At 41.9% G+C, this 22,137-nt stretch overlaps 1 protein-coding gene and 1 long non-coding RNA gene across 3 annotated transcripts in view; one reads left to right on the top strand and one right to left on the bottom strand.

Annotated features, from left to right (window-relative positions):
• stim2b (stromal interaction molecule 2b) overlaps positions 1 to 22,137 on the top strand; it is a 183,477-nt gene that overhangs the window by 144,907 nt on the left and 16,433 nt on the right. For both annotated transcript variants that reach the window (XM_068037108.1, XM_068037118.1), the window contains 3 exons: positions 2,294 to 2,471; positions 13,224 to 13,391; positions 13,717 to 13,817. In XM_068037108.1, coding sequence (XP_067893209.1) covers positions 2,294 to 2,471; positions 13,224 to 13,391; positions 13,717 to 13,817 — 447 coding nt within the window. The remainder of the gene's footprint in view (positions 1 to 2,293; positions 2,472 to 13,223; positions 13,392 to 13,716; positions 13,818 to 22,137) is intronic.
• LOC137372817 (uncharacterized) lies at positions 3,055 to 21,230 on the bottom strand. The gene is made up of 3 exons (XR_010975506.1): positions 21,100 to 21,230; positions 20,767 to 20,935; positions 3,055 to 3,453 (listed from the first exon to the last, which is right to left on the bottom strand). It is a non-coding gene; the product is annotated as an uncharacterized lncRNA (long non-coding RNA).

Raw genomic sequence — 22,137 nt, 5'->3', positions numbered from 1 at the left:
TGGGATTTTGTTGTGAGTTGGCATACCTTTCATTGCATTTGCCATCCTGTCTTGCAAATGTTCTTTCTGCATGTGATCTGCTACCATTCCTAAGTGCAGTATCTGAGCTTGGTCCTCTACAGTGCTTTGTTCAATGTCCTGACATGTCACAAGCTTTGCACTGGTCCTAGTACGCCGGACAACTGCAAATTAGGTGCGTCAGGCCACATTTGCCACAAGGCTTAGCAGACTTCTGAGCCTTGGTTACCATACCAGTTGTCATAATTGCCCCAAAAGCTTGTAACTGTTGGCACCCAGGCATGATGGCTTCAAATTTCCTTCCATCATTGAATAGTGCATCTATGCCCTTTTCTAGCAGGTCTTTTTAAAAGGCCTCCATTGGGGTATACGTGATTACTAGCTCTATAATCCGTTCTGACAACTCAATATCTGTGAAGTCGCATACTTGAGCTTTGTCTCAGCACCTTGCAACAAACTGGTCAATGGACTCATCTTGCCTTTGCCTATGTACTCAGAAATTGATCTATACCTTGAGTTGCTCCTCAAGGAATATCTATAGCTTGCTAGGCTCCTTCTGATCATAAGTTGACAAACCTGAGGTTTTGATCCATTACAGGCCCTCGTTGCCCGATGCGATCTTGATTTTCACAGCTTGTTTCTCTGATTCGCTCACTTCTTGATTCAGTAAACACGGTTCCATCCGCAGTTTTAAAACGGTTTAAATTCAAATGATACGTCCGACGCCTTCCAATCCATAACTGGATACCTGAAAGCCATTTTCTGGATGATCCTGCTTTTTTATAAATATAGGACTTTTTACAGATTTTCTTTTTCACAGACACACTTCTTTTACAGGCTTTCTGCTTTATAGGTTTTCTGTCTCGCAGGTACAGCTTTCTGTTTCCATTTTTAGGCAGGTTCGTTTTTGCAGGCCTGCCCTTACTAAGAGTAAAACGACAGCTGCTTTGGTTTACACAGCTTATTCAGTTTTTTTAAACTGACAGCAGTTTTCTTTGATTACACAGGCTGGTTCGTTTTTTAAACTGAGAGAGCAGTTTTTTTTCTCTCAGGCTACCCTCTGTGCAGTGAGCTGCAGCTTGCAGTGCCGGCAGCTGCCACAGCTAGCCTTTCTGCGTGCTGTTGAGCTCTTCCCACTCTCCAGCTTAGGCCCCGCCCACGCTGCAAAAAAAAAATGGGAAAACTAAAGCAGTTATGGCTGTAACTACTGCTCCCGAAATTTCTCAACCTACTGCCAGACTAGTTGAAAACTCCGATCTCCTGGCAATTTGCTGCTGTACTCAGAGTTTCAGTACCTTCCAGGGTCCTGTCTGCAGTCCCAGCTCACTGCATTGTTGTGTGGTCTCCTGGCAACTGCTGTCCGCCTGAATCTTTAGCCATTCCAGGTAAGCAGTTAGATGTTCTTTGTTGGCTCTTGGTGTGTTCTTCAGAAAAAAATCCCACCATTGACACAATGTAATATTTGGTGGGCTTAAGAAAAATAAATCCCACCACTGCCACCGTATCATATAACTTGCTCCTTTGGTAAGTGAACTATTGTAAGACTCAAGACTACAAGTAATATCCAAAGAATATGTAAGTTTTAATTATAACTTCACTGGGACATATAAATAATATATGTACACACAGCTACTGCAGGAGCCACATATTACTCTGTTGGGCTACACCCACAACTCGCTGGCCATGTGTGATGCGATATCACCTCCTCCGACCTTCTCTTATAGTCCCTTAAGATGGTTCCACAACACTGACAAATCCAGTTTATCCAGAGGTGTTGAACTTCATGTGGTGGCTGAGCCAAGAAAACGTTGAACTCTCAGGTACAACAATTAACCCCAGTACTAAGAAGGTGTGACTGCTACTAAGATGCTTTGAATAGACACCTTAAAAAAAGTGTTTTATTTCTGGTTAAAAGTCCTTGCATCCAATTAGGTTCTTCCAGTAGCACTTCACTCTGAAAGCACATCTTCTACTCTAAATTAAGGCAATCTTCAGGCTACTTGCAGATGCTATCCTTTTCCCACTGTTGTATTTATGGTAGCAGTGCATTAGTCATTATGAATAAAGTCAACATTTATAATGATCTAGTGAACTGACTCTGCTTCAGTCTGTTCCGCTTTATGTTCATGATCTCTTCTTGTGACTACTGTATCCTATATGAAGGATAGGACAGCTCATGGTATACAGTATTTGTAAGTGGCAGCTGCTAATGTCTGTTGTGAAAAGACAGCATTTTATTTCAGCTTTTTTGTTGCTTTTTCTTGCCCTAATGAAGACTTCAAAAAGCTCAAGAAGAAAATAGAACTGTCGAAGTGGAGAAGCAAAATTTAGAACAAAAAATGAAAACAGAAATAAATGATGCCAAGCGGGAGGCACAGCGCCTGAGGGAGCTACGAGAGGGTTCAGAGACTGAACTCAGCCGACTGAAATATGCAGAAGAGGAGCTTGTACAGGTGCAAGAATTTTTTAAAATAATATTTCTATATATCAGAGCTTATGAAGCTAAAAATTGGTGTCTGCTGAGGTAAATGAAAATCATCCATATTTAATAGAGATAATCGACAAACGCATGGTGTAAATACACTGCAGCATTGTGTTTACCCAAAAGTATCTACCAACACAACAGATGATGTTGGTGTTATGTTAGAATTTGGTGTCAACCTTGGCTCAGGGTAGCACACTCACCTGAGTCAGAGGTTGTAGGTTCAAGCCAGAGACTTGAGCACAAAATCTAGGTGGGCATTTGTATGCAGTACTGAGGGAGTAATTTGCTTTGGGACATGCTGAGGTTGTAATAAGTGCTAAATAAATACAATTTCAAGGGACACAAATTGCTGCTGACCACCTCTTTTTCCTAATGTAATTGTAAAAGTTTTTTGTGTTGATTTTGTTATGACCGACCGCTCAAGACAAAGCCCCCAAACAAAATATACAATTCTGATTGTGGTGGGAGAAACGCACTATTGCTTCAGTCCCGTCCCTCCACAGATCACCTAACATATCATTTTAAACTTTCCAAATTAAAAAAAGACCCAGCCAAATTGTACCATCTATTAACCCCCGAATGAGGTTAACCAAACTAGATGTCTCTAGATCAACAAATTAACTGTTTAATTAGAAAAACTAAATTCTTAAACACTACTAAGACATAAACAACATTTAAAATAGATAAATTAGTGTCCTTGCATATTCATGCTCCTGCCGAAGTGAAATCTTCCAATGTGGAACAGTCCAAGGTTGGCTTGAAGTCCTCACAACTGTCCGATGGGGGGAAAAAAATTCTTCAACAGTAGAATAGTCCGTAGTCTAGCTCAGCAGTTGAATTGATGCTCTTCTTTTGCAGCGATAAATTTCAGCAATTACAGTTCAGTAGTTAAAGAAATTTGGTTATTTTCTTTGAAGAAATTGATCTGGCTTGACATCAGAATTCTGAAACTATAATAAATAGGGTTTAAATAAACCAAAAGAGAGCTCTCTTTCCTTCAGTAAATGCTGGCAGATAGTCTGTGTGTGTATCTGTTAACAGCGTCTCAAAAACCAGTTTTTTCAGCTAGTTTTAAACGTCAGTGGGCAACATTGTATCTCGTGTCCTTGGTCCTGAGTGGCTGTATCCTGTGGCAACTAGAATGCATCCTTTGATTCAGTCTGCACACCGCATTCTTCCGGGGGAAAAAAAACTACAGGATCATAACAATTTTGCTATCCCTTGTAAATTTCTTTTCATACTCTTTTTGTAGCTCTTACTATCTGCTTTGTCACCTTTTGCTTCTCTATGTATCTTTCCCATTCACCAGGATCTGTGCTATTTTTTGCGTTTTTGTACCTTTTTAGTTTTATGTTGTCTCTTACCTCTTCACTTGTCCATGTCTCTCTTTTTGGCAAGTAGAACTGTTGCCTTTTAGGGTATAAACTGGTTCTGTATCGCCTTAAACTCTTTTTGAACAGCTCCCACTGATCTTCTGTCATTTTACCCATTAACAGATTAGCCCAATTGTGGACAGTCTCTGTCTCATCACATTGAAGTCAGCTTTGCCTAAATATAAAATCTCAGCAGTTGTTTCGCATTTATTCCTTTCAAACACTATGTTGAACTCAATCATATTATGATCACTATTAGTTAAATGTTCACGCACTGTTAAGCTGTTAATTCAATCTGGCTCATTACTAAATCAAATGTGGCATGCTCCATCCAGTTGCTGAACAGTTATTGGCATGTGTTGGGAAAATCCAACACACAGGAGAATCTTCACCTTCAACACTTGGGTAATATTCTGGTGAAGTGGATTGCCCACCCATTATTGGAACCTGTCTGTTCTCTATCCCATTTTGATGAATGGGATGAAAATTGAGTGAATTCTACAATGGAGGGCAATCCGCCCCGCCAAAATACTGCTCAGGCGCTGAGGATGAAAATTACCCTGCTACATGACTGGCAACATCTTGTTTTCTTTGTTTGTCAGCTGACTTAATTATGAACCAGTTTTCCAGTAAAAGTCCCCAGGGGGACACACTACACAAAGTACTTAATTGAAATAAAACAGTAAGTGCTGGAAATACTCAGCAGGTCGGGCAGCTTCTGTGGAGAGAGAAGCAAAGTTAACGTTTCAGGTCTGTGACCTTTCATCAGAACTGACAAAGATCAGAAAAGAATTAGGTTAGGCTCTGACCCAAATTTTTAATTCCTCTCTGGCCACGGGGGAGGTGCCAGAGGACTGGAGAACAGCTAATGTGGTCCCACTATTTAAGAAAGGTTGTAGAGATAAGCCAGGGAACTACAGACCAGTGAGTCTCACGTCAGTGGTAGGGAAACTATTGGAGAAAATTCTGAAGGAGAGAATCTATCTCCACTTGGAGAGGCAAAGTTTGATTAGGAATAGTCAGCATGGCTTTGTCAGAGGGAGGTCATGCCTAACGAATTTGATTGAATTTTTTGAGCATGTGACCAGGTGTGTAGATGAGGGTAGTGCAGTTGATGTAGTTTACATGGATTTCAGCAAAGCCTTTGACAAGGTCCCACATGGGAGACTTATCAAGAAAGCAAATGCACATGGGATACAGGGTAACTTGATAAGGTGGATTCAAAATTGGCTTAGCTGTAGGAGACAGAGAGTGATGACAGATGGCTGTTTTAGTGACTGGAAGCCAGTATCCAGTGGCGTACCACAGGGATCTGTACTGGGTACCCAATTGTTTGTCAATTATATAAACGACATAGATGACTATTTGGGGGGTAGGATCAGTAAGTTCGCGGATGACACAAAGATTGGCCGAGTGGTTAACAGTGAGGTTGAGTGTCTTGGGTTACAGGCAGATATAGACGGGATGGTCAAATGGGCAGAAAGGTTGCAGATGGAATTTAACCCTGAAAAGTGTGAGGTGATACACTTTGGAAGGAGTAATGTGACACGGAAGTATTCAATGAATGGCCTGACACTGGGAAGTTCCGAGGAACAAAGGGACCTTGTGTTTGTCCATAGATCTCTGAAGGCAGAAGGGCAGGTTAAGAGGGTGGTGAAAAAATCATATGGGACACTTGCCTTTATCAATCGAGGCGTAGATTACAAAAGCAGGGAAGTCATGTTGGAGTTGTACAGAACTTTGGTAAGGCCACAGCTGGAGTACTGTGTGCAATTCTGGTTGCCACATTATAGGAAGGATGTGATTGCACTGGAGGGGGTGCAGAGGCGATTCACCAGGATGTTGCCTGGGATGGAATATTTAAGCTATGAAGAGAGGTTGGATAGGCTTGGATAGTTTTCGCTGGAGCAGAGAAGACTGAGGGGTGACCTGATCGAGGTGTACAGGATTATGACGGGCATGGACAGGGTGGTTAGGGAGCAGCTGTTCCCCTTAGTTGAAGGGTCAGTTACGAGGGGTCACAAGTTTAAGGTGAGGGGCAGGAGGTTTAAGGGGGATTTGAGGAAGAACTTTTTTACCCAGGGGGTGGTGACGGTCTGGAATGCCCTGCCTAGGAGGGTGGTAGAGGCGGGTTGCCTCATATCCTTTAAAAAGTACCTGGATGAGCACTTGGCACATCATAACATTCAAGGCTATGGGCCAAGTGCTGGCAAATGGGATTAGTTAGACAGGTCAGGTGTTTTTAATGCATCGGTGCAGACTCGATGGGCCGAAGGGCCTCTTCTGCACTGTATTATTCTGTGATTCTGTTTTCAGCAAGTGAAAGGGAGGGGAGTGGGGGAGAGAACAAAGGGGAAGGTGTTTGATAGGGCGGAGGGAGATTAAGTAATAATTGAAATAGTATTTTGAAACCAGGACTCTGGATAGTATAAGCTGCCAGGGGCTACTTTACTGGGGAACAGGTCGCAATTAGGCCTCCAGGCAAGCAAAGATAAGCTAAAAGTATTGTCATCTGCGAGTGAAAAAATAGCAGTACTCCAATCTGAGCTTCCCTATAATACTGCACATGGCTTGAAACATAGGGCAGAGAATTGTTTGTATGCCTTTTTAATTTATTTTTATTGAGCTCCATGTGCTATTCAGTATCTGTCACACAACTGTGAAGCATTGATTATCCAGCATTGAGCGAGCGGCTGTTGGGACGGTGAGCAAGTGGGGAGTGAGCGCGTGGGGAGAGAGTGAGTGGGCGGGCGGGCAGGTGAGCCAGCGTGCGGGGGTTTGGCAAGTGGGCGGTGAGCGAGCAGTCGGGGGGGAGGTGGGCGGTGAGCGAGCGGTCGGGGACAGTCGGTGAGTGGGGGACAGCCGGTGAGTGGGGGGGTGGTGAGCGAGTAGGCGTGTGGCGGAGGGAAGGAGGAGAGCGCACCCGCTACTAGCAAGGTCTTCAGCCGCGCTCTCCCCGCACCCACTCTCTACCTGCACCCCACATCCTCCCTCCCCGCACCCCACATCCTCCCTCCCCGCACCCCACATCCTCCCTCCCCGCACCCCACATCCTCCCTCCCCGCACCCCTGCTCGCTCCCCGCTCCCCAGACCCTCTCTCCCCCACCCCTGCTCGCTACCCGCTCCCCAGACCCCCTCTCCCTCCCCGCTCCCCAGACCCCCTCTCTCTCTCCTCTCCCTCCACCCCCTCTCCCTCCACCCCCTCTCCCTCCACCCCCTCTCCCTCCATCCCTGCTCTCTCCGGCCTGGGTCCCCCCACCATCTGCCCGTGTAACGCGATGACATCATCTGCGCATGCGCCAACCAGTCCTGGCACTGCGGAACACAGCGCATGCGCAGAGAGTAGGGACCAATGCGCATGTGCGCAGAGTGGCACAGTCCGATGTCGTAAGCTGCCGGCTGCATTGTCAGTAATCACTTTGTATCCCTTTATTCTCTTCTCCCTTGTGTGCATCAAGCCTCCCATTAAATGTGTTAATATTGTCTGCTTCAATCATTCCACGTGACTGCAAATTTCATATTTCCCCCACACTCTAAAGAAATTCCACCTAACTTTTTATTTGATCTGTTAGGGGCTGTCTTATTTTTATGTCCCCTTCTTCTGGACTAACCCAGAAATAGAAACAGTTTTTCCGTATCCACCCTTTTGAATGCCTTCAGAATTTACAAGACCTTCATCAGGTCTTATCCAGATTAAAATAGCCCCACTTGCTCAATCTTTCTCGATAGTTATGTCCTCTCAATCTGGTAGCATCCTTGTAAATCGTGTGCAGTCTCTAGTGCTGAGTTCAGAACTGCAAATAACACTTCAAGTGTGGCTAACCAAGATTCTGTATAAATTTAACATTACCTCTCTGCTTTTGTATTCTGTTACTCTAGAAACTAACCCCAACGCTTTGCTCATTTTATAGCCTTATCCGCTTGTGTGATTTACATATCTGCATTCCGAGATGTCTTTGCTGCTCTACCCTACTTGGTTTCTTCCCTTCTAAGGAATAAGATGACTTCTTATTCATCTGATTATTATCAACCACATCACGCTTCACTCTTATCAAGTTTATCTGTCCACTCCGCAAGCCTTTTTACGTCTTCCTCTATTTGTTGTAGTCCTCCGCATTATTTATAAAATTTGACACAATGGGTTGTATTTTACCAGCCCTTCGACGTCGTGCTGGGGTGGGGGGGGGGCCTATAAAATACTGGCGGGAGTGGCCTGCCATGACCCCCAGTGCCGAGAAGGCCCCGCTGCATTTTACCGTCGACGGTGAGGCCTCGGTGCACCCCCCCCTTGCTGCTCGGTGGCGGGGCCTTCACTTGAATATTAAAATTAATTTTAAAAACCTGCAAATCAACTTATCTTGTCCCGGTGGCTGTCCCGCGCTGATATTACGGCCACTGGCTGCAACTTGCACATGGGTCAAGACAGTGGTGGGGGGGGGAAAGAGTGAAAAATTCAGGGCGAGAAGGGTGGGGGAGCGGTGGATACTGATTCAATTGGCAGAGGGATGGTGGGAAGGGGTTGAAGGGCAAAGATACAAAGTTCAGGGGGTGAAGTTGATGAATAGGAAGAAGAGGTTTTCCGAGTGTGTAACTAACATGAAATGGTCACTGGGGAGTGGAGGAGGGGCCCTGATCTGTCAATAAAATTTTCCATTTTACTTTGCCTACAATGTGATTTTAAAAATTTAAAGTATCGGTAAGGGCTTGAAGCCCTCTAAAAATGGCGCCGGCGCCTGTGCGGTGGCGTCGGACGCCGTTGCGGGGACGGAGCGACTGCCCCCTTTACATCATCGGGGGCGGCCGCTCCACCACCCCCCCCCCCCCCCATTTAAGTGTGACCCTGTGCGAAATATCACAGGGGCTCAGCGATGGCGCTTCCATTTCTGAAGGCTGCCAACTTCAAAGTGTGTCGCGACAGTGTGCGGCGCACTGATAAAATTCAGTCCTATAGCTTCAGTACTTGAGCTCAAATCTTTTATGTATATGGTGCACAACAGTGGCCCTAGCACGGATCCCTCTGGCCACAATTTCCTGCTTTCTGGCAATCCAGGAAACATCCCTTAATGTCAGCTGGATTAAAAGTACTGGGTTTTCATATATGCCTGCACTCCTGTCAGTTTTTTTTTCCATTAAACATTCTCATTTCATATTTATAATTGAAACTGCCTTTGGAACTTAGGAACAGGAGTTGGCTATTCAGCCCCTTGTGCCTGTTCTGCCGATGGTCGTTCTGTACCTCAACTCCATTTTCCTAACTTTGCTTCCTATCCCTTGATACCCTTACCTAACAAAAATGTTCCTATTGCAGTCTTGAAAGCTCCAATTGATCCAGCATCCACCATCTGGAGAGAGAATTCACATTTTTACTAAACTTTGTGTGTAAAACTGTTTACCGATTTTGCTCCTGAATGACCTCGCTCTGATTTGAAGTTTATGGTAGTGAGAGCAAGCATGAAATACTAAAATGCACATTACTGTAGAGCTGTGACAAGTTGACCTAAATGAGTGACGTTATTAAACCTGTTTGGTATGCTGCTTAACATATATCAGATAAGCAGAAATTCAGATATTGCAGTGTCACCGAGAAAAAAATTGCAATCTTTGTAGGTCTGTTAAATTTTTGATGGAAAACATTTCTTGTTTTTTTTCAAAAGTCAAAATTTCTATGGTACAGCTTGTTAAGTGATTGAAATGTGTAGTAATTTTAATACAGCATATGACTGAAATGGTTTAAAAGTTATACAAAGCATTTGTGTAATCAATTTTTTTCATGTAAATGTGTTTTAAAGGTATTCTCAGGATACAAACACGGTTAAATGTGCATATTACCCCTCTGATTTTCATTCAGTAAATCAACAAATTTTACTGCTTGGGATTATTTAACTGAAATTTAAGTCTATTAATGTTCTGCTCCATTTACTTGGCTGGTTTAGCCACACTGAGTTTGTAAAGGTTGACATTCACATTGTTGTGTTTAAATCCTTCCAGGGTTGTGCCCTTCCCTATCTTTGTAATTTTTTACAGCCCCACAGACCTGTCCCCCACTAACTTCTAGGTTCTTCTGGCTCCAGCCTCTTGTGCACCCCTGCTCTCTTCACCCCGCCATTGGCAGCTGTGCTTTCAGATGCCAGGGCCATTCTCTGAAATTACCTCCCTAACCCCTTTGTTTCTCCACCTCTCTCTCCCTTTAAGACCTTCTTTAAAAGTGACCTCTGACAAAGCTTTTGGTATCCACTCCTAATATTGCCTTTGGCTCGGTGTCCATTTCTTTTACCATTCACATTTAAGTGCCTTGGAACATTTTTCTTCGATAAACGCCTTCTATAAATGCAAGTTGCTCCTGTTAGCTTGCATAAAAAATTGACCAAAATATTTGTATTATAAATAGATATATAAAGTCTATAAAAGGTTTTTCGCTTTTGTGATTTTTAATCACTGGGTTAACCACTTTAACTGATGTTGGAGAATATGAATAATGAGTGCACATCTCTGAATTTCTGTTTGATTACATTTTTTTCCATAATTAATGCTGTGGAGTGAATGATGTCACCAATAATAACTTCATCAGTTATTAGTTTGTCATGCCATTTCCCATCATGTTGTATCCTATTTTGACATTTGCCCCATTTTAAAGTGTGGTCTGCTTTATTTATAGGATTACAATTTGACATAATCATATCACTCTGATAGTGTCCAAAGCGCAGGAGTTCATACATTTAATTGGAAGTATCTAGATCAGTTTTTTAAAAATGCAGGGTGAACACAAGTAGCCCTATCAATAAAAAGTATAAACCATATTTATACTTGCAAGCAGAGAAGAAAGTTGTACTGGACTTGGTACCCAACTTTCATCAAAGTTCACAATATAGGTTAAATTCACTGATTTTGCCCTTGCAGCAGAGGGCCATCATTGAAAAGAAGGCAGAGCTACAGTATTATAGCACTAACTCCATCTGTGCTCCCATTGGCATGGATCTCTACTAGGAATGCAGGATTTTAAAAGATATTTTTTCAGAATGTTGGCTTTGCCTGCAAGGCCAGAATTTAGTGCCCATTCCGAGTCAATGCATGGCTGTTGGGCTTTCTTCTTGAACTGCTGTTGTCTGTGTGGTGAAGTTGCTCCCACCATGCTCTTGGGGAGTTCCAGGATTTTGACCCAGCAACAAAGGAGGAACGGCAATATATGTTGCTGAGTTTATCCTCATGTATAAATCTACTTGATCAGATATAATGATCTATATTTTTAAAAAATAAAACTGAGCAACTATTTCGTATTTTGTGACTATTGGGAGAGCAGAATAATTAAGAAGAGGTGAGTCGAATATGTGAATACCAGGAGGCTGTAGGGATTTCAGTAAAACAAATATAAATTGGCAATGCCCAAGTTGCTTAGAGCCTGAACTGATACATGTGATGCACTGTTGCTTCATGACTCTGCATCAGGGAAGTCAAAAGAGGGAGTTCTCAGCCCGACTTGGTATAGTAAATGACTAATTAGCATGTAGAATATGGGAAGTCATAGTGACTATAACGTGATTAACTCCAAGATAACTATGGAATTTAGCTCAACCAACACCCAGGGGCATAATTTTAAACAGGCAAGCTGTATCAGGGAAGATGTAAAACTGTATTTTGTACATTTATCTTCCACATACAGTAGTTTAAATCCTTCAACATTTTTTTTTCTTCTTTGATTAGGGTTGTTTGTACTTTACTATTTAATTTGGTAAAATTAGTGCTTTCACTGTATAAGCATGGCTATAGAATCATAGATGTTTGCTATTTGGTTAATCATGCTCATCAGCTGTTTTGCTAGAGCAATCAAAAATTCACTCTCCCCATAGCCGTGTATTTTCTCTGCTTTAACTAATTGTTTAATTTTGCTTTAAAAATTGCAATTGTCTGTGCCTCAGCCACTCCTTTTGGCGCAGCGGTTAGCACCGCAGCCTCACAGCTCCAGTGACCCGGGTTCAATTCTGGGTACTACCTGTGTGGAGTTTGCAAGTTCTCCCTGTGTCTGCGTGGGTTTTCTCCGGGTGCTCCGGTTTCCTCCCACAGCCAAAAGACTTGCGGGTTGGTAGGTAAATTGGCCATTATAAATTGCCCCTAGTGTAGGTAGGTGGTAGGGAAATATAGGGACAGGTGGGGATGTGGTAGGAATATGGGATTAGTGTAGGATTAGTATAAATGAGTGGTTGATGGTCGGCACAGACTCGGTGGGCCGAAGGGCCTGTTTCAGTGCTGTATCTGAACTAAACTAAACTAAACTCCTACAATTTTCTGCAAAAAGAGATTCTTCTAATCTCTTTCTTCAATCTGTTGTAATTTCAAATTGATGACCCCCTCATCCCTGACTCCCCAACCAAAGAAAATGCCATATATACTGGTGTAAAAGTTGAATTTTTCAGGCTAACATTTGAGGGGGGTGGGGTGCGTGGTGGTCGACTGTTACACGAGTCATATTTTCAAACTTTTATTAACAAAATGATCGCCACCATGGTGACAAGGCATCGAGTCAGATGGATGTGCATTTGCAACTTCCATTCTGCAATTTTACCATCTAATTGCGGCCACTTGCTAGGCTTTCCTCTGTTGATACTTCTATTATTTGACATCGTCATGAGCTGTGTAAAAAGCTTTCTTCAATCTCTGACATTCTTCTGATATTTTGAATTCGCTTGCTGCCGCACAATTATTCACCTTGTTTGCATGCGCAACAACTTTTAGTTAAAACTGCACTGTGTATTTGTTGTTCTTCCTTGGTGCCATATTAAAAAAAAATGTGGGGTATGAGCTGAATCTTCGGGTATTTATATTAGTGCGTGATTAGAATTTTCTGTCTGTACTCTGGAAGTTAAGGTCGACTTTTACATGAGATATAGGAAAAATTCGAGATTTTCTGGTCTAAAGTCATGCGTCAACTTTTACATGATCGACAATTACATGAGTATATGTTTAACACTTTTTCTATTCACTCTATTTAAAAACCTTCATAATTTTAAAACCTCAATTAAGTATTCTCTTAACCTTCTCTATTTCAATATCTCCAATTTCTCCTCACAACTATATTTTCTCATCCCTGGCATCATACTGCAGAAAAAGGCAGTTTCTTTCCCATATGTCTAAAACATTCTTCACAATTTCTTTTTAATTCTGTGGTAACCCAAAAGAAAGAAATGAATTAACAAAATCTTAACATTTCCTGTCATGGCGACAACATTTTGTGGTGGCTAGCCAGAGTGACTCGGAATAATGCCACGGAATGCCCAGTGTTACTTACTTCAATAAAATCAAGTACCTTTTGTATTGCTTACAAATGTAACCAGTTTTAATGTGTGATTGGTAGGTTCGTATGGCCCTGAAGAATGCAGAGAAGGAGTTGGAGGTCCGCAGTGGCTGGGCAATTCCAGAAACTCTGCAGAAATGGTTGCAGCTTACCCATGAGGTGGAGGTTCAGTACTACAACATTAAGAAACATAGTGCTGAGTTGCAACTCAGTGCTGTTAAAGAGGAGGTATGTGTTATACTAGGCGTAGTATTTTGCTGTTTCTTCAAGCAGTCATGGAAAATACAATGAAAGTGACAAGAAAGCACTCTAAAGTTCAGTGACAATTTGTCATTTGTAATAGTGTGAAGGATGAAAGTAGACACTTAATGAGCACCATGGAATATGCATTTTAATTCACAACTAAGATAAACCTGACAGCTCAAGAGTGAACAATTAATGAATTGTGATGGACATATTCACTATTATGTAATTTGTTTGTATAAAAGCAATTTAAGATTCTTTTATATGGGTTGTCCTATCAGAGACTCTAACATTTTGCTGTTGTCCTTAGGCAGAGAAGATTAAGAAGAAGCGTAACAGTGTATTTGGAACATTCCATGTGGCACACAGTTCCTGTCTGGATGAGGTTGATCACAAAATCCTGGCAGCAAAGTAAGATTCTCATTCACTCACCTTAATAAACACCATTTTGCTTTCCTGTTCCAACGCACACAACTGAGATAGTGGTGATGCTATTGATCGTGCTGAAAGTCTTCTGTGTGTCAGAGCGAGTACATGTGTTAAGTGTGTGCTACGATATAGTAGTTTTCTGTAGTCACTTTTCTGGAATGGTCACAAATGCTTCTAAAACTTCTGGAAGTTTGGTCATGTTAAAGGAGAGTGTGTAAGAAGGTCATAAACCATAGTAAGAGGACAGCTAAGATTTGTGCTTCCCCAAGCGATGTGTCTGACACAAGTGGTGGAGCTCCATTGGCCAAAGAGTATTGTATGATGAGGCTTCGCATCACCAAGAGCATAGTTGAATTTCATTATCTCTTGGAATGAAATCTACAGCTAAGGAGCAGCATCACTACTGAGCTGCCAGTTTTAGTTAAAAGAAAGAATAGTTTGAATGGGAGAAAGCAGAGTGATACGAAGGAGCGGAGAGATTTGAGGGTAAATAAAAATATTGTAGATTCTGTACATTTTTTAAAAAAAACTACAAGTGGACAAGATCATTAAAAAGTAGAATAATGGGTTTTATGGCAGGAGGTGTAGAATATAAGTCAAGATAGGATGGTACATCTCTATAAACCTTAGTAAAATGGCAGGTAGTGTACGATGTGCGCTTTTGGGCTCCACACTGTAGGAAGGATGTTGAGGTAATCAAATGGGTATAGTACAGATTCACTAGGATGCTACCTAGTCTGAAGAAATACAAAGAAAAAAATTAGGTCTGTCTTTGTTAGAACAGAGGAGATTATGGGATAATTTGACAGAGATGTTTAAAATTGTGAAGGGATGGAAAAGAGTGGATATTAACAGACTGCTTCTGGTGGGTGTTTGGGGAACCTAAAACATGAAGACATAGTTATGATTAAATGTAAGCAACTTGCGACAGAGAGCAGAGAAAGAAAAATCCTAGAGGGTTGTGCAACTATGGTATGTATTGAAGCAGAGATTAGGGGGTCAATTTTAAGCTCCCTAACCCAGCATGCATGGTGCGTGGGAGGGCTTAAAATAACCGAAATCCACTTAAGTTTGAGACCGCGCTGTTCTAGCGGCAATATTTTATCTTTAAATCTTAAAATCACAGGCCAATGAGTTAACCAGTGCCACAACAGCGTTTCAACTTCCACATTTGGAAAATGTGACTCCAGGATGGTATGTTGCCTCCCTGGTGCTCGTGTCAAGGATGTCATGGAACGGCTGCAGGACATTCTGAAGAGGAATGGTGAACAGTCAGAAATCATGGTACATATTGGTACCAACGACATAGATAGAAAGAGGGATGAAGTCCTGCAACAAGAATTTAGGGAGCTAGGTGGCAGATTAAAAAGCAGGGCCTCAAAGGTCGTAATCTCTGGATTACTCCCAGTTGTCACGTGCTACTGAGTATAGGAATAAGAGGATAGAGCAGATGAATGCATGGCTGAAGACATGGTGCAGGAGGGAAGGCTTTAGTTTCCTAGATCACTGGGTCTGTTTCTGGCAAAGGGGGACCTGCACAAGTCGGACGGGTTGTACCTGAATGGGACCAACATCCTTGCCGGGAGGTTTGTTAGTGCTGTTGGTGGTTTAAACTAATTTGGCAGGGGAATGGGATACAGGGTGGAGGTACAGTAGGGGATGATGCACAGCCAAATATAGAAGAGAAATGAAGACAGTCTGGAAGGCAGAGCAAATATAGACCTGTAAAGGCAAAGCGAATATTGCAAGGCTGGATTGGATCTATTTTAACGTGAAAAGGTCTTACAAGTAAGGCAGATGAATTGAGGGCGTTGATTAACACATGGGAATACGATATTATTGCTATCACAGAGACATGGTTGAGGGAAGGGCAGGACTGGCAGCTCAATATTCCAGGATATAGAATCTTCAAACGTGACTTGGCCAGGGTGGGGGAAGGTTGCGGTGTAAAAGAGGAGGTGGCATTGCACTATTGATCAAGGAGTCAATTACTGCAGTAAGGAGGGATGATATCTTAGAAGGTTCCTCAAATGAGGCCATATGGGTAGAACTTAAAAACAAAAAGGGGGCAATCACTTTACGAGGAGTGTACTACAGGCCCCCAAATAGTTAGGGAGAGATTGAGGAATAGATATGTAGGCAATTGTCAGAGAGGTGTAAAAATAATTGGGTAATAATAGTAGGGGATTTCAACTTCCCCAATATTAACTGGGATAGTCTTAGTGCAAAAGGCTTAAAGGGGGCAGAATTCTTAAAATGCATACAGGAGAGCTTTTTGAGTCAGCACGGAGAAAGTCCTACAAGAGAAGGGGCAGTACTGGACCTAATCCTAGGGAATAAAGCCGGACAAGTGGTAGAAATGTCAGTGGGGGAGCATTTCGGGGATAGTGACCATAATTAAGATTTAAGGTAGTTATGGAAAAGGACAAAGATGGACCAGAAATAAAGATACTGAATTGGGGGAAGGCCAATTTCAATATGATAAAACAGGATCTGGCCTAAGTGGACTGGGAGTAGCTACTTGTAGGAAAGTCTATATCAGACCAGTGGGAGTCAGGAAATAGTGAGAGTTCAGGGCCAACATGTTCCCATAAAGGTGAAGGGTAGGACCAACAAGTCCATGGGATGTCAAGGGATAGAGAGGATTGGATAAGGGAAAAAAAGGAGGCTTCTGGCAGATTCAGAGCACTGAAAACAGCAGAGGCCCTAGAGGAGTATAGAAAGTATAGGGGGGTACTTAAAGTAATTAGGAGAGCGAAAATGGGGCATAAAAAAACACTGGCGGGCAAGATAAAGGAAAATCCTAAGTCATTTTATAAGTATATTAAGGGCAAGAGGATAATCAGGGAAAGAGTAGGGTCCATTAGGGACCAAAGTGGCAATCTGTGTGTGGAGCCGGAGGACATAGGTGAGGTTTTAAATGATTACTTTTCATCTGTGTTCACTATGGAGAAGGACGATGATGGCGTAGAGATCAGGGAGGGGGATTGTGATATACTTGAACAAATTAACATTGAAAAGGAGGAGGTATTAGCTGCTTTAGCAGGCTTAAAAGTGGATAATTCCCCAGGCCCAGATGAGATGTATCCCAGGCTGTTTTGTGAGGCAAGAGAGGAAACAGCAGGGGCTCTGACACAAATTTTCAAATCCTCTCTGGCCACAGGAGAGGTGCCAGTTGACTGGAGGACAGCAAATGTGATACCATTATTCAAGAAGTGTAGCAGGGATAAACCAGATAATTACAGGCCAGTGAGTAGGGAAACTATTGGAAAAAATTCTGAGGGACAAGATTAATCTCCACTTGGAGAGGCAGGGATTAATCAAGGATAGTCAGCATGGCTTAGGGGGAGATCATGTTTAACAAATTTGATTGAATTTTTCGAGGTGGTGACTAGACGTGTATATGAGGGAAAGCAGTTAATGTAGTCTATGCGGACTTCAGTAAGGCTTTTGATAAGGTCCTGCATGGGAGATTGGTTAAGAAGGTAAGAGCCCATGGGATCTAGGGCAATTTGGCAAATTGGATCCAAAATTGGCTTAGTGGCAGGAGGGTGATGGTCGAGGGTTGTTTTTGCAGTCTTTTTAAAAGGAAGGAAAAATTAATTTCTCCCAGTAAGTGCACAGAATGGTAATGACAAATTATTCAGAGGCAGAGCTAAAAGTGTTGTTCATTTAAAGGAGTACAATAAAGACTGGATAGTGAAGCTAGAAATTAGGTCTGGTGATTTTCAAAACTAACCCCAAAAGTCATAATGCAAAACAGTTGGTTATTGCAGTTTCATTTCTTTTCCCATGTGACTTCTTTCGGTAGTTCAGAAGTTGGCACTTCATGAATATTAAAATTAGACATAAATGATATTCAGGCTTCTAGGTCTGCGGTAATACTATTACTATCATTTACAGACTAGCTGAAAATGAACATAAAAAGTAGGAGCACGAGTAGGTCATTCGCTGCTTCGAGCCTGCTCCATTCAGTCAGATCATGGCTGATCATCTACCTCAACTCCACCTTTCCACACTATCCTCATATGCCTTGGATTCCCTTAGTATCCAAAAGCTGTCGATCTTTGTCTTCAATATGCTCAATGACTGGGCATCCATAGCTCTCTGGGATAGATAATTTCAAAGACTCTCAACCCTTTGAGTGAAGAAATGTCTTCTTATCTCTGATCCCTTATTCTGAGACAGCGGCCCGGTGTTCTAGTCTCCCCCAGCCAAGAGAAACATCTTCGCAGCTTCTAACCTGTCAAGTTCCTTAAGAATTCTATATTCTTCAATGAAATCACCTGTCACTCTTCTAAATTATAGGGAATATAATCAAGCCTACTCAATCTCTTCTCGTAGGACAATCCCCTCATCCAGGGATCAGTGTAATGAACCTTTGTTGCACTCCCTCTAGAACAGGTGTGTCCTTCCTTAGGTAAGGAGACAAATAACTGTACACAGTACTCCAAGTGTGGTCTCACTAAGGCCTTATATAATTGTAGTAACACTACTTTGCTATTATAATCTAATCCCTTTGTAATAAAGGCTAACATACCATTTACCTTCCTAATTGCTTGCTGGAGCTTCATGTTAAACTTTCTGTGATTTATGTACAATGACACCCAGGTCCCTCTGAATATCAACATTTTCCAGTTGCTCACCATTTTAAAAAGTATTCTTTTTTATTTTTACTTCACACCTCCCCACAGTATATTTCATCTGGCATGCTCTTGCCTACACATCTAACCTGTCTGTATCCCTTTGCAATTTCTTTGTGTCCTCCTCAAGCTTACTTTGTATTTTCAACAAACTTGGTACATTACACTCAGTCCTCTCATCTAAGCCATTAATATAGATTGTGACTAGCTGAGATGCAAGTACTGAATCCTTGCAGTACCCCACTATTTACAGCTTGTCAACCCAAAAATGACCTGTTTATTCCTGCCAGTTAGCCAATTCTCAGTCCATCCTAATATACTACCCCTAATCCTATGAGCCCTAATTTTGAATAATAACCTCTTGTGTGGCACCCTATTGAATGCTTTTTGAAAATCCAAATATATTACATCCACTGGCTCCCCCTTATCTACTCTGTTAGTTACAATCTCAAAACACTCCAATATGTTTGTCAAACAAAATTTCCCTTCCATATATCCATGTTGACACTGCCTAATCATCATGATTTTCTAAGTGTCCTGTTACCACATCCCTAGCATTTGTAGCATTTTCGCTACCTATGATGTCAGGCTAACTGGCCTATACCTCCCTGTTTTCTCTCTCCCTCCTTTCTTGAATAGTGAGGTTATGTTTGCTACCTTGCAATCCATGGAGACTGCTTTAGAATCTAGGGAATTCTGGAAGACCACAACCAATGCAACCACAATCTATGTAGCCACCTCTTTTAAACCCTAGGATGTAGGCCATCAGGTCCAGGGGATTTGTCAACTTTTAGTCCCATTAATTTCTCCAGTACTATTTCTATACTAAATAAGCTTCTCATTCTTGCTAGACTCTTGATTCGTCACTATTTCCAGAGTGATTTTTGTACTTCCTACTGTGAAGACAGATACAAAGTATTTGTTTAATGTCGCTGACATTTCCTTATTTTCCATTATAATTTCACCTTCCACTGCCTCTAAGGCACCCATGTTTACTTTGGGTAATCTCTTCCTTTTTACATACTTATAGAAGCTTTTACCATCTGTTCTTATGTCTTTTGCTATTTTACTCTCACATTCTCTTTTTAATCAATTATTTGGTTATCATTTGCTGAATTTTAAAATCCTCCCAATTTTCAGGATTACTGCTCTTGGCAACATTATAAGTCTTTTATTTTAATCTAATACTATCTTTAACTTTTCTTGTCAGCCACGGTTGGGCCACTGTTCCTGTGGGGTTTTTGTCCCTTAAGGGAATGTGTATTTGTTGCAAATTATGAATTACTTCTTTAAATGTTTGCCACTGCTTACCTACTGTCATATTTTTAAATCTGGTTTTCCAGTTTACCTTGGTCAACTCACCACTCATATGTCGTTCGCTTTGTTCAGATACAAGTTTTGGACTTAACCAGATTATTGTCAAACGCAATATAAAATTCTATCATATGATCATTCTCACCTGGAGGCATCGTTACAAGGTTATTAATTAACCCTTTCTCACTGCACAATACTAGATCTGAAATAGCCTGTCCCTAGTTGGTTCCTCGAGAACTGGTCTAGAAAACTATCTTGTACTATTCCATGAACCTGTTCTCTACACTATTACTGGAAATTTATTTTTCCCATTCTACATGAAGATTAAAGTCTCTGGTAATTACTTTTTTACCCTGATTACATGCACCTCTGATTTCCTGATTTATAGTCTGCCCGATACTACACCTACTGTTATGGGGCCTGTAAACTACTCTCACCAGTGTCTTCTGCACCTTACAAAGCAAAATACTACGGATGCTGGAAATCTGAAACAAAAACAGAAAATGCTGGAAATACTCAGCAGGTCAGGCAAATCTATGGAAGGAAAAGCAGAGTTAATGTTTGAGGTCTGTGTGACCTTTCATCAGTTCTAATGCACCATTACCTTTGTTAAGCTCTCTGTCCCTTCCTGGACCAGTCTGCTTATTTTTACCCAAATTGCTACTCTACAGACTGAACATTTTTCTTGCTGATTTTGAATTTACCCTATCCTGAGTCCTCCCTGCCCCCTTCATTAGTTTAAAGCCCTTCTACTGTCCTATTATTTGATTTGCCAGGATACTAGTCCCAGCTCAGTTGAAATGGAGCCCATCCCATGGATCAGCTCCCTCTTTTCCCAGTACTGATGCCAGTGCCCCATGAAGCAAAGCCCCTGCCTCCCACACCACTCTTTTCAGCCATGCATTTAACCTTCTAGCCTGTTTATCCCTATGCCAATTTGTGAGTGATTTAGGTAAAAATCCAGAGATTATTACCTGTGAGATTCCTATGTGGACCATGAGAACTGGGTCTTCATCCTCCCACTACAAGTTCTCGCCAGCTGCAAGGAGATCTCCTTAACCCTGGCATTGGGTAGGCAACACAACCTTCAGAATTCTGAAATAAAAACAAAGTGCTGGAAATACTCAGCACGTCAGGCAGCATCTGTGGAGAGAGAAGCAGAGTCAATGTTTCAGGTCTGTGACCTTTCATCAGAACTTCAGAATTCTGAGTCTTGGCTGTAGCGAACAGTATCTATCCCCTGACTATATTGTCCCCTCCTGCTACCACATTGCCTTTCACTCCCCCAGTTAAATGGCCTCCTGTACCTTGGTGCCATGGTCAGTTTTCTCATTCATCCTGCAGACTTTGTCCTCATCCACACAGGCAGCAAGAACCTTGTACCCTTCTGGATAAGGGTAAAGGCCGAGGCTCCTCCAGCATTGCAACTGAGATCGCTTTACCTGCCTGACTTACAGTCACACATTCCTGCCTATGAACATTAACCCAACCTGTACCTAACCTAAGAGTTGTGACTGCCTCCTGGATCAAAGTGACCAATTAACTCTCCCCCTCACTATACCAGAATCTGAACCTCGGACTCCAGCTCAGCAACTCTATTTACTTAATTAACATTAGGGCCTCCTTTTTAAGCTGCCAAAGTTCCTACTCTTTTACTGTGCTCTGTTCCTTGTTTTTGTTTATTAGTTCCTTCATTTTATTATATACTTAACTCTTGATTTATTATTTGTATATGCTATTTTTAATTTAATGAAGATTTGGAGCCCTTTGATAGTATCCTCTAGTTAATTTTAATTTTATTCCCCATAATGTGATTGATTAATTAAACACTAAGCTGAATTTATGGTAAATTATAGTTATAAATTATTCACTTGGTTGTCGTTCCTTGGGCTTCACCACTCGAAAGGGAAATCATGCTTGACAAATCTACTAGAATGCTTCGAGGATGTAACTAATAGAGTTGATGAGGGACAGCCAGTGGATGTGGTTTATTTGGACTTTCAGAAGGCTTTCGACAAAGTCCCACATAAGGGATTAGCATGTAAAATTAAAGCGCATGGGATTGGGGGTAGTGTATTGCGATGGATAGAAAATTGGTTGGCAGACAGGAAACAAAGAGTAGGAATAAACAGGTCTTTTTCCGAATGGCAGGCAGTGACTAGTGGGGTACCGCAGGGATCGGTGCTAGGACCCCAGCTATTCACAATATATGTTAATGATTTAAATGAGGGAATTAAATGTAATATCTCCAGATTTGCAGATGAGACAAAACTGGGTGGGAGGGTGAGTTGTGAGGAGAATGCAGAAAGGCTTCAGGGTGATTTGGACAAGTTGAGTGAGTGGGC

Source organism: Heterodontus francisci, chromosome 1 (genome assembly GCF_036365525.1).
Source record: "Heterodontus francisci isolate sHetFra1 chromosome 1, sHetFra1.hap1, whole genome shotgun sequence".
NCBI classification, from domain to species: Eukaryota; Metazoa; Chordata; class Chondrichthyes; order Heterodontiformes; family Heterodontidae; genus Heterodontus; species Heterodontus francisci.
Note: the sequence above shows the minus strand (reverse complement) of the source record. Positions and strands in the feature narration are given on the sequence as shown.